This window comes from Chiloscyllium plagiosum, unplaced genomic scaffold (genome assembly GCF_037043375.1).
Source record: "Chiloscyllium plagiosum isolate Xiang-an unplaced genomic scaffold, Cpla_swu_hap1 HiC_scaffold_24, whole genome shotgun sequence".
In the NCBI taxonomy this organism is placed as follows: Eukaryota; Metazoa; Chordata; class Chondrichthyes; order Orectolobiformes; family Hemiscylliidae; genus Chiloscyllium; species Chiloscyllium plagiosum.
Genome location: NW_028270162.1, coordinates 51820310 through 51836450, shown reverse-complemented (window position 1 = coordinate 51836450; position 16141 = coordinate 51820310). Strand labels below are relative to the sequence as shown.

The following is a 16141-nucleotide window of genomic DNA, read 5'->3' as shown; positions in this document are numbered from 1 at the left end:
AGCTACAAAGCTAAAAAAATCAACTTAGTGATGAGATATAGAATCTATTCTCATTTTTCGCTATGGGAAGAAGATGGGGAGATGATGTGTCAAGCAGACCAAATTACCATTCCCAATTCAATAAGGTAGAAAGGCCAATATAAACAACCACATTTAAACAAAAGGACACAAATTTGGGGTCAAATCTGGAAGCAACATCATTTCAAAAACTTTTGGGAAGGTTACTTCTGACAAGACTGAATAGGACTACAGCTGAAGCCGCATTGCCAGGCATCTTGCAAAGTACAACCAGTATTTTCAGTCAATGGACTAGCAGGTCTGTATATTTACATTGATTCAAAACCTTTACAATATGAAGTCCCACTGTGTTTGTACAAAGGTGGAAGACTTGGTGAATAGTGTATAAGACCATAAAATGTAAGAGAAGAAAACAACCATTTGGCCTATCGAGTCTATCCCACCTTTCGATCATGGCTGACATGTTTCTCAAGCACATTTTCCTGCCTACTCCCCATAATCTTTGATCTTCATAATCAGAATCTAACTATCACTGTCTCAAATAGATTCAATGACTTGGTCACCACAGGCATCTGCAGTTATTAGTTCCACAGATCCTGAGGCACAGGATTTAAATATATTTGGAAAGGAAGGACTGATTAGAAATAGTCAACATAGCTTTCTGCATGGGAAATCATGTCTCACTAACTTGATTGAGTTTTTTGAAGTAACGAAGAGGATCGATGAAGGCAGAGTGATGGATGTGATCTATATGGACTTCAGTAAGGCGTTCGACAAGGTTCCCCATAGTGGACTGGTTAGCAAGGTTAGATCACATGGAATAAAGGGACAACAAGTCATTTGGATACAGAACTGGCTCAAAAGTAAGAGAGGGAGGGTGGTGGTGAAGGGTTGCTTTTCAGACTGTAAGCCTGTGACCAGCAGTGTGCCACAAGGATCAGTAGTGGATCCACTGCTTTTCATCATTTACATAAATGATTTGGATGTGAACATAGGAGGTACAGTTAGAAAGTTTGCAGATGACACCCAATTTGGAGGTGTAGTGGACAGAGAAGAAGGTTACCTCAGAGTACAATTGGACATTGATCACAAGGAATGGCAGATGGAGCTTGATCTAGGTCAGTGTAAGGTGATGTATTTTGGAATAGATATATCAAGGCAGAACTTATACAGTTAATGGAGTGTTGCTGAACAAAGAGACATTGGAGTGCAGGTTCATAGTTCCTTGAAAGTAGAATTGCAGGTATACAGAATAGTGAAGTCAGTGTTTCAGTGCATTGAATAAAGGAATTGGGAGGTCATGTTGCAGCTGTACAGGACATTGGTTAGGCCACTGCATTCAATTCTGCTCTCCCTGTGAAAAGGATGTTGTGAAACTTGAAAGAATTCAGAAAAGATTTACAAGGATGTTGCCAGTGTTGGAAAGTTTGAGGTGTATGGCGAGGCTGAATAAGCTGGGGCTATTTTCCCTGGAGCCTCAGAAGCCTTTTAAATGTAATTGTACCAGCCTCCCCCACTTCCTCTGGCAGCTCATTCCATACACACATCATCTTTTACATGAAAAACATTCCCCTGAGGTCTCTTTTATATATTTCCCCTCTCACTCTAAACGTATGCCCTTTAGTTCTGGACTCCCCCATTCCAGGAAAAAGACCTTGTCTATTTACCCTATCCATGCCCCTCATGATTTTATAAACCTTTATAAGGTCACCTGCCAGCCTTCAATACTCCAGGAAAAACAGCGCCAGCCTAATCAGCCTCCCCCTATCGCTCAAAACCTCCAACCCTGACAACATCCTCGTAAGTCTTATCTGAACTCTTTCAAGTTTCACAAAATCCTTCCTATAGGAGGGAGACCAGAATTGCACCGATATTTCAAAAGAGGCCTAACCAATGTCCTGTACAGCTGCAACATAACCTTCCATCTCCTATACTCAACGCACTGATCAATAAAGGAAAACATACTAAACACCTTCTCCAATATCCTATCTACCTGCGACTCCACTTTTAAGGAACTATGAACCTGAACTCCAAGGTCTCTTTGTTCAGCAACACTTGCCAGGACCTTATCATCAAGTATATAAGTCCTTCTTTGATTTGCCTTTCCAAAATGCAACACGTCACATTTATTTAAATTAAACTCCATCTGCCACTCCTCGGCCCATTCGCTCACCCGATCAAGATCTCGTTGTACTCAGAGGTAACCTTCTTCGCTGTCCACAACACCTCCAATTTTGATGCCATCTGCAAACTTACTAACTGCCTCACTTGGGGCGGCATGGTGGCTCAGTGGTTAGCACTGCTGCCTCACAGCACCAGAGTCCCAGATTCGATTCCAGCCTCGGGAGACTGTCTGTGTTGTGTTTGCATGTTCTCCCCGTGTCTGCGTGAGTTTCCTCTGGGTGCTCCGGTTTCCTCCCACAGTCCAAAGATGTACAGATTAGGTGAATTGGCTATGCTAAATTGCCCATAGTGTTAGGTGCATTAGTCAGAGGGAAATGGGTCGGGGTAGGTTACTCTTCGGAGGGTCAGTGTGGACTGGTTGGGCCGAAGGGCCTGTTTCCGCACTGTAGGGAATCTAATCTAATCTAATCACACGTCCTACATTCCCATCCAAGTCATTTATTAAAATTATGAACTAACGACATTGGAACGAACGACGTAGGAAGGAAAAGGGATGAGATTCCGAAGAGAGAATATAGGATGTTAGGCAGTAATTTAAAAAGGAGGTCCTCGGGTGTAGGAATATTTGGATTATTCCCAGTGCTACAAGCTAGTGAGGGTGGGAATAGGAGGATTGAAGCAAATGAATGGGTGGCTGAGAGCTGGTGCAGGGGAGAAGGGTCCAAATATTTGGATCATTGGAATCTCTTCTGGGGTAGAAGTGACCTCTGTAAGGAGGATGGATTGTACCTGAATTGGAAGGGGACTAACATACCAGCAGGGAGATTTGTGAGAACTGCTTGGGAAGATTTAAACTAGTAATGTGAGGGGTGGGACCCAGGGAGATAGTGAGGAAAGAGATCAGTCTGAGACTCGTACAGTTGGTCAAAGAAGCAAGTCAAACAGTCAGGGCAGGCAGAAACAAAACAGAGAATTAGGTAAATTAAACTGCATTTATTTCAATGCAAGAGGCCTAACGGGAAAGCAGATGAACTCAGAGCATATTAGGAACATGGGACTGCGATATCATAACAATTGAGGACAAAATAAAAGAAAATGCTCCTGAGTATCATTTTTCTGCACTTTTTTTATATATCAGATGGTCTTGGGCATCGATCATGTTATTTGCACAGCGGTGACAACAGTGAACTATATAAAGATGGGGGAATTTAATTATCTTGCAATACATCCCCTTCTTGAAGCCACTGAAAGCAAACACCAGGATTTACTCTGTCATACAAATGACCACTGTTTAGTCGAGGAAATGTATTGCAGCAAATGAAGGAGCCTTGAGATGAAAATTGCATCCTTCTGACAATGCAGTGCAAAGAAAAAGATTTGCCTGAATTAAAGAATCCCAACTGGGTGCAAAAGTTGGAATGAATATCTTGGAATACTTAAATAAACATAATATCAGCTGCAATAAGAGTGTACTTGTGAAAGACATTTTTTTTTCCTAATATGAAAGCTTTTAAAGTGAAGTTTGGTTTCAAAGTGAAGAGGAAAAGAATTTGCTCACATTTTAACACTGAAATACTCTGAAGTATCGACTGGGCAAACAGAGCAGAATATTGACTTTGAGGAGATACAGAAGGTGGTGAAGTTCAGATGAAGAGTCATCGGACTGGAAACTTTAAATCTGCTTTCTTCCCACAGATGCTGTCAGACCTCCTGCGTTTCCCCAGCAATTTCTGTTTTTGTTTTAAATCAGACCAGTTATCTCTCTCTAATGAGAGAACAGTGCAGTAGTCCTAGAACATAGAACAGTACAGCACAGAACAGGCCCTTCAGCCCACGATGTTGTGCCGACCATTGATCTTCATGTATGCAACCTCAAATTTCTGTGACCATATGTATGTCCAGTAGTATCTTAAATGTCCCCAATGACCTTGCTTCCACAACTGCTGCTAGCAACTCATTCCATGCTCTCTCAACTCTCTGTGTAAAGAACCCGCCTCTGACATCCCCTCTATACTTTCCTCCAACCAGCTTAAAACTATGACCCCTCGTGTTAGTCATTTCTGCCCTGGGAAATAGTCTCTAGCTATCGACTCTATCTATGCCTCTCATTATCTTGTATACCTCAATTAGGTCCCCTCTCCTCCTTCTTTTCTCCAATGAAAGAAGTCCGAGCTCAGTCAACCTCTCTTCATAAGATAAGCCCTCCAGTCCAGGCAGCATCCTGGTAAACCTCCTCTGAACCCTCTCCAAAGCATCCACATCTTTCCTATAATAGGGTGACCAGAACTGGACGCAGTATTCCAAGTGCGGTCTAACCAAAATTTTATAGAGCTGTAACAAGATCTCACAACTCTTAAACTCAATCCGCCTGTTAATGAAAGCCAAAACACCATATGCTTTCTTAACAACCCCGTCCACTTGGGTGGCCATTTTAAGGGATCTATGTACCTGCACACCAAGATCCCTCTGCTCCTCCACACTGCCAAGAATCCTATCCTTAATCCTGTACTCAGCTTTCAAATTCGACCTTCCAAAGTGCATCACCTCGCATTTATCCAGGTTGAACTCCATCTGCCACCTCTCAGCCCAACTCTGCATCCTGTCAATGTCCCGCTACAGCCTACAACAGCCTTCTATACTGTCAACGACACCTCCAACCTTTGTGTCGTCTGCAAACTTGCTGACCCATCCTTCAATTCCCTCATCCAAGTCATTAATAAAAATTACAAACAGGTAGAGGCCCAAGGACAGAGCCCTGTGGAACACCACTCACCACAGACTTCCAGGCAGAATATTTTCCTTCCAATACCACTTGCTGTCTTCTGTTGGCCAGCCAATTCTGTATCCAGACAGCTAGGTTCCCCTGTATCCCATTCCTCCTGACCTTCTGAATGAGCCTACCATGGGGAACCTTATCAAATGCCTTGCTGAACTCCATATACACCATATCCACAGCTCGACTCTCATCAACTTTTCTAGTCACATCCTCAAAGAACTCGATAAGGTTTGTGAGGCATGACCTGCCCCTCACAAAGCTGTGTTGACTGCATTTAATCAAGCCATGCTCTTCCAGGTGGTCATAAATCCTATCCCTCAGAATCCTTTCTAACACCTTGCAGATGACAGACGTGAGACTTACTGGTCTGTAATTTCCAGGGATTTCCCTATTTCCTTGCTTGAAGAGAGGAATTACATTTGCCTCTCTCCAGTCCTCAGGTACGACTCCAGTGGAGAGCGAGGATGCAAAGATCTTCGCAAGTGGCGAAGCAATTGCATTTCTCGTTTCCCAAAGCAGCCGAGGACAAATCTGGTCCGGGCCTGGCGACTTGTCAATCTTAACTTTTGACAAAATTTTCAGCACATCAGCTTCCTCTATCTCTATCCATTCCAGCATGCACACCTGCTCTTCAAAGGTTTCATTCACTACAAAGTTCGTTTCTTTTGTAAAAACAGAAGCAAAAAACTCATTTAGGGCTTCCCCTACCTCCTCAGACTCCACACACAAATTCTCTATGCTATCCCTGATCGGCCCTACTCTTTCTTTGACCATTCTCTTATTCCTCACATAAGTGTAAAATGCCTTTGTGTTCTCCTTAATCCGTTCTGCCAAGCCTTTCTCGTGCCCCCTCCTGGCTCTCCTCAGACCATTTTTGAGCTCCTTCCTCGCCTGCCTGTAATCCTCTAGAGCTGAGCTTGACCCTAGCTTCCTCCACCTTATGTAAGCTACCTTTTTCCTTTTGACAAGAAGCTCCACTGCTCTCGTCATCCAAGGTTCCTTTATCTTACCACTTCTTGCCTGTCTCAGAGGGACATAGTCCTCCGCGACTATGATGACTTTATCTTTTTGCTTACTCTAAAATACATCTTTATTTTAATATTTCTTACTCAGAATTAGATTGAGTAACAAATAAATAACTTAATAACTTACAACTTATTCTGATGGCAAGTGTTTGAATATATTAGTCAATGCTGGAGCCAAGTGGAGAATTACAGATAATTGAAATCTAATTACAGATTTCAAAAAATGCTAAAATCTAAAGGGAAAACAACAAAATATTTGTGGTGTAGCGAACTCATATTTTTAAAAATATAACGTGCTTTGATAAGAACAATAAATTGAATGGTAAAAACAGCAAACACAGATGCAAATTTTCAAATGTTAACAGCATTATTTTAACACACTATTAAAAATTGTGTTTGAATATGAATTACTTGTGTTTTGAGTAGTTATGACCTGCCTTTTCTATTAATCAAATAAGGCCCACAGCCGAAAACGTTTGCCCACCCCAGTATAAAATACTCCTGATGTAAATACAATGAAACTACATCCAAGATCAAACCTCAGCAAACTCTCCGACTTTGGTTTACTACACTGCTCCAAGCAATCTGTACAAACTCCAGGAACACCACAAATTTATGCTGAAGCATTTTCCATTCTTTGTTATTCATGTTATTAACTTTACAATTATTGTTTCTAACCTCTTTATAAAGGGAATTTCAGATGATGTATAATGTGATGTTTTGGATTGACAAGTAAGAAGATCAGCTGTATCTGACAGCAATTAAGGCAGTGTCTTGTAGAATGGAAACATCAACATTTAATGTTGCTGATTTTTTGTCAGATCATGGAGGTTAAAGTCTTTAGCAGAATCTGAACTGGAAGCTGAAGTAGCCCCTAGTGTGGAGCTGACATTCTTTTCCTTAAACTTTTGGTAGATCCAATAAATGTGGAACTGGGTTTTCCAGGCATCTAGATCCCAGTTTGCCTTGCCACCTCCACCTTCCAATGTTGACATATTTTCAATACCCCACATGTTTAAAATATCTTGGTATTTCCTTTATGTTTGTTCTAACAAAAAGACAATTTTGGTTCAATACCTGGCATTTTTGCCTTGAGTCAAAAGGCTTTAAATCTCTTGACACCAGATTTTAAGCTGCAAGTTCCAAAGTTATACTGCTGCTTTATTACAGACGTGACCTTCAACTCAGATCCCATCTGCTTTTCAAGTAGATATAACGAAGTCCCAAGTAAGTACCAATCATGTGGTACTTATTGTTCAAAGAAGAGCAGAAATGCTATTCTTGATATCCTGGCCAATATTTCCCTCTATACTGTAACAGACTATTGATGTGAGCTTTCTGAACTATCCTTCCTCCTGCATTTCCTCATTTACAGTTGTGACTACACTGCAAAAAGTACTTGGTTGGAAAGTGCATGGAATGTCATTAAATATGCTTCTTAAATGCAGGTCTTCGTTTATCACCTGTCCTTGTGTAGAAATGAGAGAGGCAGAGTTCAGAGGAACTATGTGGCAGGAAAATTAGAGATGGGAGGATGTGGGGCAAAGCCAAGAATTAGTTTAAACATGATGAGAATTTTAGAATCTATACACTACAAGATTGGGTTTTTTGTGGGACAGTGGTGTTGGGTGAACAGGAATTGGAGCAGAACAGGATAAAAGATGCAAGGTTTTGGACAAGATGGACTTTCTGCAGATAAGAATGTGAGGTGCGAGCCAGAAGAGATTAGGATTGACTGGCCTAAAAATGACACATACTGAATAAGACCACTGGATGTGCCATGTAAAATACATCCACTTGTCTCCAATAAAATATCAACAACATGCCCGTGCTGATTGCATCCTAAGAAACAGCTCATTGCTTACAAGGAGGCAGCAAGCTGGGACACTGGGCAATAATCTAAATTGAGTTTGGACATGGGGGTCATCAAGAATGGGGAAAGCAGTGGTCAGCTATAGTTTTAACTACTGCCCTTTCTGGCTCCACACTAAAGTTGATAGATTTTTTTTAAGTTTCTTGTTGAAAGATCATCAACCTGAAATGTTAACACTTACTCTCTCAGAATGTGCTTGATCTGCCAAGCATTTCATAATCTAGATTAGTGTGGTGCTGGAAAAGCACAGGAGGTCAGGCAGCATCCGAGGAGCAGGAAAATCGACATTTCAGGCAAAAGCCCTTCATCAGGAATAGATGAAGGGCTTTTGCCCAAAACATCCATTTTCCTGCTCCTCGGATGCTGCCTGACCTGCTGTGTTTTTCCAGCACCACTCTAATCTAGACTCTGGTTACCAGCAGCTGCAGTCCTTGTTTTTACCAAGTATTTCATATGCATTTTCATAACAGTATTTTTGTAATGTTTATATTAGTCTTTATGACGGGGTGTATTTGAATTTCACTCCCACTTCTAAATTGAAAATACATTTGAAGTTTATTTCTCATAAATAGTTAAAATATTGTGGGCGGCACGGTGGCACAGTGGTTAGCACTGCTGTCTCACAGCGCCAGAGACCCGGGTTCAATTCCCGCCTCAGGCGACTGACTGTGTGGAGTTTGCACGTTCTCCCCGTGTCTGCGTGGGTTTCCTCCGGGTGCTCCGGTTTCCTCCCACAGTCCAAAAGATGTGCAGGTTAGGTGAATTGGCCAGGCTAAATTGCCCGTAGTGTTAGGTAAGGGGTAAATATAGGGGTATGGGTGGGTTGCGCTTCGGTGTGGACTTGTTGGGCCGAAGGGCCTGTTTCCACACTGTAATGTAATCTAATTAATTTAATGTAGGGTTTCAGACTCCAAAACATTTAAGATTAACAATTGTGCAAATGGAGCCTTTCAGCCATGTTTTAAATATGATCAACACAAGAAAATTAAGTTTTGCTAAAATTATAAGCAAGGCTCACATTTTGAAATGTACGCAGGATATGCCACTTTCCTTTGCACACTTTTAATATTTGGGTATTTCCTCTTACTTTTCTTTGAATAACAGTTGTGGGTTTCTCCTAGCAACTAGCATCCTTCACATCTCTCGTCTTTATTCTCCATATTATTGGCACACTCTATTCATCACCCAACTTTATTTTTAGCTAATGATTCAGTTTCTCTGACCATGAATTTAGCCTCCTTACTTCAACCCATTTCCTCTCGATTACCTTGTTTCCATCAGTATAAAATGTTTTTTGACATCCTGCTACATGAGCCCTACTGAAGAAATGTGAATAGTTGCTGATCTCAAATGAACTCCCGTATTGCCTCCAACTAGCTCAACAAACCAGTGTTTCTTTCCTCAACAATTGTCGACACTCCAAGGTATCTAAATCTATCCAAGTACTAAATACTGTTCCTGTGTATGTGGAAGCTCTTCTGCCACCTAAAGTTCATGAAGAGGATACAAAAAAAAAAGCTTACTGCATTTTAAATAACTCATATCATTCATCTAGCCACATTGCTGCTTGTTGCAAATTGTTGCTATTTGGTGTTATTATTGTCAGTGCTCCTCTGAACCTTCATCTATAAGCCATAAGACGTAGGAGCAGAAGTAGGTCATTAAGGCCATCAATCTGCTGTGCCATTCAATAAGATCATGGCCGATCTGATAATCCTCAATTCCACTTTCCTGCCTTTCCCCCATAACCCTAATTCCCTGATTAAATTTCTATCTATCTCCACCTTGAATATACTTAACAACCCAAACCAACTCTCTGCAGTAAAGAATTCCACAGATTCACTACCTCTCCAGAAGAAAATTCCTCATCTGTCTGTTCCAGTTAAAATGAAGATATATCATTAAACTCGTTCTTTCTGCTCACCACATTATATAGAATTTCCTGTACAAAAATTAACCATTCTATGCTGATGCTTACCTCCACAAAACCTCCTCCCTGCCTACTTCATTTAGCCATAACTGCATATTTGTTATTCTTTTCTGCATCATATCCTTAATCAGCATCCCCTTAAAGTTATTTACATGTCAGCATAGCTCATTAGTGAGCTCTCATATCTCTGAATCTCAAGGTTCCAGGTTCAAGTTCACTCCAGTAATTTAGCATAAAACTTAAGCCTAATCCTTGGTGCAGTACCAAGGGCATGCTGCACTGTTAAGAGATGCTGCTTCTCAAATGAGATGTTAAGCTGAGCTCTCAAGTGGACATAAAAGAAACAAATCATTACTTTGAACAGAACCAGGAGGGTTAAGCCTGATGTCCTGGCCAAAATGTACCTCTCATCATGCCACAAATTACCTCATCATTCTCAAGCTCATGATATGGGAGTGTGATGAGCACAAACTGGCTTCTGCACTCCAAGTTGCAACCATGACTAACTTCTTCAGCACTTCATTGGCCGCAAGGCACTTTGAGACATCCTGGGATCATAAAAGATACTATATAAATGCATTAATGCTGTTAGCCTCAACAACTTCATATGTTAAGTTACACCTTCTGACCACTCTTTAGGTCAGGAAGTCTTTACCTGAAATCTTTATTAGCTTTGTTGAAAATGCATTTCCTTGTGAAATCAAAACTCATGCTTTCCTTCTGCAGCATATTCTTGTGAATTTCAGAACTCTTGAAACTCTTCTGTCATTTCTTCCACATTCTCTGCACATTTTGAAAGGTTAAATGGGCGGCACGGTGGCACAGTGGTTAGCACTGCTGCCTCACAGCACCTGAGACCCAGGTTCAATTCCCGCCTCAGGCGACTGACTGTGTGGAGTTTGCACGTTCTCCCTGTGTCTACGTGGGTTTCCGCCGGGTGCTCCGGTTTCCTCCCACAGTCCAAAGATGTGCAGGTCAGGTGAATTGGCCATGCTAAATTGCCCATAGTGTTAGGTAAGGAATAAATGTAGGGGTATGGGTGGGTTGCGCTTCGGCGGGTCGGTGTGGACTTGTTGGGCCGAAGGGCCTGTTTCCACACTGTAATGTAATCTAATCTAATCTGTTAAATTCGACTTTGAGTAATTGTTTCTTCCAAATTAAAGTCATATTCTCTTCTGCCCTGAACTAGAGGCAATGCTTCAATAGCATAAAGCCCACATTCCCAACTCGCCTTAATTCCAAACAGGAGACACATGGATTAATATCAACTCTATCTCTCTCCATTGATGCTGCCAGACCAAGTGAATTTCTCCAGCACCTCCTATTTGTTATTTCAGATCTCCAGCATGCACAGTATCAGAAGCATGCTTTTATATTTCTAATTCCAAATGTACACAATTCATCTGCATCTTCCAGGCAGACAATTTAAGGATAGATCATTGCGCACCAATATCAGAATTCCTGTATTAACAGGCAAAAAACAAATCCGACAAATAAAGTGAAAAGCAACTTTTATTGGCAAAAAAAACCAAAAGATTATATGTGCAAGCCATGATTAAAGGTTGTACAAGATGTGGTTAAACACAGGTAATTAATTATCATTGATCAAGGGGCAGGAATCAGGACTATTTCCTTACATTAGTTTCTTTCGTTCTTACATGATTCCCTTTGGTTTAATGGCAGATTGAATTCAATGCAATGTAAACACTGGTTTAATTAGGCTTCAGTTGGACTGATTGCACCTGATCAAAATGGCACTACAATGATTATAACCTCTGTTGTCATCAATCTTTTTAAAAGTGAATTATTCATAAGATGAAAGATAAAATATTATAACACATTTTCAGGGAAGACCCAAAAGCTCCACAGCAGGAATTAAGACTTCTCATAAAAAGATAAATTATTGGCAAATTAGGCAATGGAGGAACTTGATAAAAATACAGCAGGCTCACAAATGTAAAATGTTCTGTTCATGGACATTGCTTAGGACATGCCTCAAAGACTAAAACCAGTTTTGTGCTATAAAAGATGAACAAGTAATGTCCGGTCTAACAGTCCTTTGGGTTTTCCAATTAAGAATCAGTCATTAGTATTGTAAGAAAGCACAAAAAATACCAACTCTATAATGTGCTAGCATCACCTACACATCTGATGTGCAGTTTACAAAAGTGGTTGCCATGGTTTTAAAATCACAAGCTCTAACATGAAAGTTCAGAATTCCAAGATATATTTGATAATTGAACCCAGAAGATAAAAAGGTACAGTACTGTAAAGTTTCTATCAAATACAGGAGGCTCTCCTGTGCACCTACATAGAACAGTGAGATTGTAGCCATTGCTGAGAAATATTATTGCTTCTGTTACAATCAAAGGCATTACTGACATCATGGAGAAACTGGTGTACAACAAAGTGAACTTTCTCAAAAGATACCTCTGCTTTCCAGTACCATCATCCACATTTCACAAAGCTTCTTGGAGACTTGCTTCCAGTTTAACTGGGATCATTTTAGGGTTGCTCTGGTGTTTTACCAAGTTCTTCAGGGTTTGTTCAGTTATAGTTAAAAGTACTCAGTGTTTAGTTTATCTTTACTACACAAAACCACCTGCATTATATTTACTCTGCATTGCTGTCAGTGATGTTGCGAGGATAGAATGGTCTGTGCAGTTCTTGAAAAATAATCTAGTAAGAGCTGAGCTGAATAGAGATCAATCTTCATCAAGATTTAGTTTCTATTGCCGATTCCGGACTCCATTCATTGGATTCTTCAACCAACCTACAATGAAGGCTACTTTCTTGGAGTTTGGGGGGGGGGGGGGGGGGGTGCAGGGGCGAGAGAAAGAAGGGGGCATTATGGCACTCTTACCACCTCATTCAGAAAATTTGATTTTTCTTAGTCTCTAAAGGAAAGGTGATTCATCTAGAAAGTAAGCGTTTAGTTCAGTCCAAGATCTGTACAACCCCTATAATCTGGAGTTGATGCTTCCATTGGCATGAATGTGGGTGAGAATTTCTGGAATGGCAGGAATGATTGAACTGAACAAGTGGCTGTTGGGATGGATCTAACAAAAGAGCTTGACAAAGCAGTTGTGACAGTAGGGTTTGTCATTTTGTTCCTTGAAGGTGCCCTTATTGAGTTGTTTCAGGCAGAAAGCACAGACAAAATGCTCTGGGTGAAACTTCTTCCCCATGGCAGTGATACATCGTCCTGTGATAGGCTTCTGGCATCCTGAGCAAAGCGAATTGCGACGTTCATGGTAATGCATCTCACAGTATGGCTGCCCCTCGTGTTCGAAAAAGCTGCCATTTATAAATGGGGTGAAACATTCCTACAGGTGAAACAGAACAGTACACCTTAAAAAAAGTGGAATGTTACCAGTTTCTCATTAAACATTTTCTAATTACACACAATATAGCCAAGTACTTAGCCACACCCTATCCCCATATCAATACCAATATATCAGAACCAATTTTACAATCTGTTTCCTTAATATCACATCATGGTAATACAAAATTTGTGAAGGCAGGATAGTACCTCTTTCAATCTAAACAGTGAGAAAACCTAGAAATTATACCATCTAAAATCCTCAAGATTAAGGCTGGAGAAGGGCAGAAAATACACAAGTTAACTTTACTTGGCCTTCAAGGGCTACCTTGCTTACTGAAGACTGGAGGTTGGCTAATGTGGTACCACAATTTAAGAAAGACGATAAGGATAAGCCAAAGAACTACAGACTGGTGGGCCTGACATCGATGATGGACAAGTTGTTAGAGGCAATCCTAAGGGATAGGATTTACATGCATTTGGAAGGGCAAGGACAGATTAGGGATAGTCAACATAGCTTCATGCGTGGAAAATCATGTCGCACGAACTTGTCTGAGTTTTTTGAACGAACAAATAGGATTGATGAGGGCAGAGCGGTGGACGTGATCTATATGGACTTCAGTAAGGCATTTGACAAGGTTCCTTATGGGAGACTGGTTAGCGAGATTAGATCTCATGGAATACAGGGAGAACTAGCCATTTGGTTGCAGAACTGGCTCAAAGGTAGAAGACAGAGGGTGGTGGAGGAGGGCTGTTTTTCAGACTGGAGGCCTGTGACCAGTGGAGTGCCACAAGGTTCGGTGCTGGGTCCATTATTAGTCATTTATATAAATGATTTAGATGTGAACATAGGAGGTATAGTTAGTAAGTTTGCAGATGACACCAAAATTGGAGGTGTAGTGGACAGCGAAGAAGGTTACCTCGGATTACAACAGGATCTTGATCAGATGGGCCAGTGGGCTGAGGAGTGGCAGATGAAGTTCAATTCAGATAAATGCGAGGTGCTGTACATTAGGAAAGCGAATCTTAACAGAGTGTATACACTTAATGGTAAGCTCCTAGGGAGTGTTGCTGAACAAAGAGACCTTGCAGTTCAGGTTCAGTGCACCTTGAAAGTAGAGCCGCAGGTAGATAGGATAGTGAAGACGACATTTGGTATGCTTTCCTTTATTGGTCAGAGTATTGAATATAGGAGTTGGGAGGTCATGTTGTGGCTATACAGGACATTGGTTAGGCCACTTTTGGAATATTGTGTGCAATTCTGGTCTCCTTCCTATGTTGTGAAACTTGAAAGGGTTCAGAAAAGAATTACAAGGATGTTGCCAGGGCTGGAGGGTTTGAGCTATAAGGAGAGGCTGGACAGGCTGGGGCTGTTTTCCCTGGAGTGTCGGAGGCTGAGAGGTGACCTTATAAGGTGTACAAAATCATGAGGGGCATGGATAGGATAAATAGACAGTCTTTTCCCTGGGGTGGGGGAGTCCAGAACTAGAGGGCATAGGTTTAGGGTGAGGGGTGGAAAGATATAAAAGAGACCTAAGGGGCAACCTTTTCACGCAGAGGGCGATGCGTGTATGGAATGAGCTGCCTGAGAAAGTGGTGAAGGCTGATATAATTGCAACACTTAAAAGGCATCTGAATGGGTATCTGAATGGGAAGGGCTTGGAGTGATATGGGCAAAGTGCTGGCAGATGAGACTAGATTAGGTGGGATATTTGGTTGGCGTGGACGAGTTGGACCAATAGATCTGCTTCCGTGCTGTACATCTCTGATTTATGACTTGCTCAAAGGTGTATAAGGTTACGTGCATACGACTCCCACGTCAGATACAATGAATATAGCACCAGTCTGAACAATCAAGAGTGAAAGAGAGAAACACACAATACAGAATCAAGCCAGAAGACTTAACACTGAACGTTTTTATTATGTTGTTAATCACTGGCAGGATTGAGACAACAATTTCTTATTCCTTTTTAAACATGATCCCAGGCAGGGGGATGAAAGAGCACTTTGTTTTCCCAAGTACTTTTCTTGTTCTCCCAGACAGACCTTTAATACCTTACTGGAAATGATCGAGGACGAATTCTGGCACATATTCAGACCACCACTGGCAATACAACACTGATCGAAATGATCATGGACCTCAACTAAACTTCAAATCAAAAAACCCCAAAGAGCTACAGTTCTTTGCTGGTAATCAGAAACAAAATCAGAAATGGCCGGAAAAGCTCAGCTGGTCTGGCAGTATCTGTGCAGAGAAAGCAGAGTTAATGTTTCGAGTCCAGTGACCTTTCTTCAGACTGAAGTTCTTTGGTTTTTTATTTGGTGATGTGAAGTTTGGTTGAGGTCATGAGCAGCCAGACCTACTGAGCTTTTCCAGCAATTTCTGGAACTTTTCAACCAAACCAAATAAAACAAAACGACCTCTCATTAGAGGAAGATCTTTGGAAGCTATATAAAAAATGAATTTTGTTTTAGCGATCCTTATTTGCAGTGATCATAGAAATATATGCTCACTTGCCAAATCCCATTATATATTAATAGGATTTTCTAACAAGCACTGACTGTTTTTGTGCTGCAGTCTCCCACTAATATTGAACAGATGAACTCTACTACTGTTACAATTGTTATTTTGAATAATAAATAGCTAAACAGCTTCTTATCCTGTTTTCCTGATCAATGACTTAATTATTTTAGTTCTCGTTTTTTTCAATAACTTACACACTGGAAGCAGTCAGATTGAAGCATTGTGCAACACCTAGCTATACCTTCAGTTTAGAATTAACAGTGATTCCAACATTCTGAGCAGTGCATCAAATAGCAGTAAGAAATACCTTCCCAGCATTAACCAGCCATACTCAGCTACCGCCCACAATGACATTTTCCGGATTGTGTTCCAATTTAAATATGGATGTGTTCAAATTATTCATCAGTTCCAATGCAACTCGGTGCCTTAATGGTGTTCTGAATAATTCTGCAGCTACTTCTGTTCTTATTTGATATAATGTATTATTACATTCAAAAGTAAAACTGTTACTAATGTACAACATCTAAGACATAAAATTAGCATGGACAG

General features: G+C 40.9%; 1 protein-coding gene across 7 annotated transcripts in view; it reads right to left on the bottom strand.

Annotated features, from left to right (window-relative positions):
- Positions 1-11240: 11240 nt before the first annotated feature.
- LOC122562805 (paxillin-like) overlaps positions 11241-16141 on the bottom strand; it is a 166092-nt gene continuing 161191 nt past the window's right edge. For 6 of the 7 annotated variants that reach the window (XM_088000171.1, XM_088000169.1, XM_088000170.1 and 3 more), the window contains one exon: positions 11241-13072. In XM_088000171.1, coding sequence (XP_087856297.1) covers positions 12806-13072 — 267 coding nt within the window. In that variant the 3' untranslated portion in view covers positions 11241-12805. The remainder of the gene's footprint in view (positions 13073-16141) is intronic. The other variant, XM_088000172.1, reaches the window with a different exon arrangement.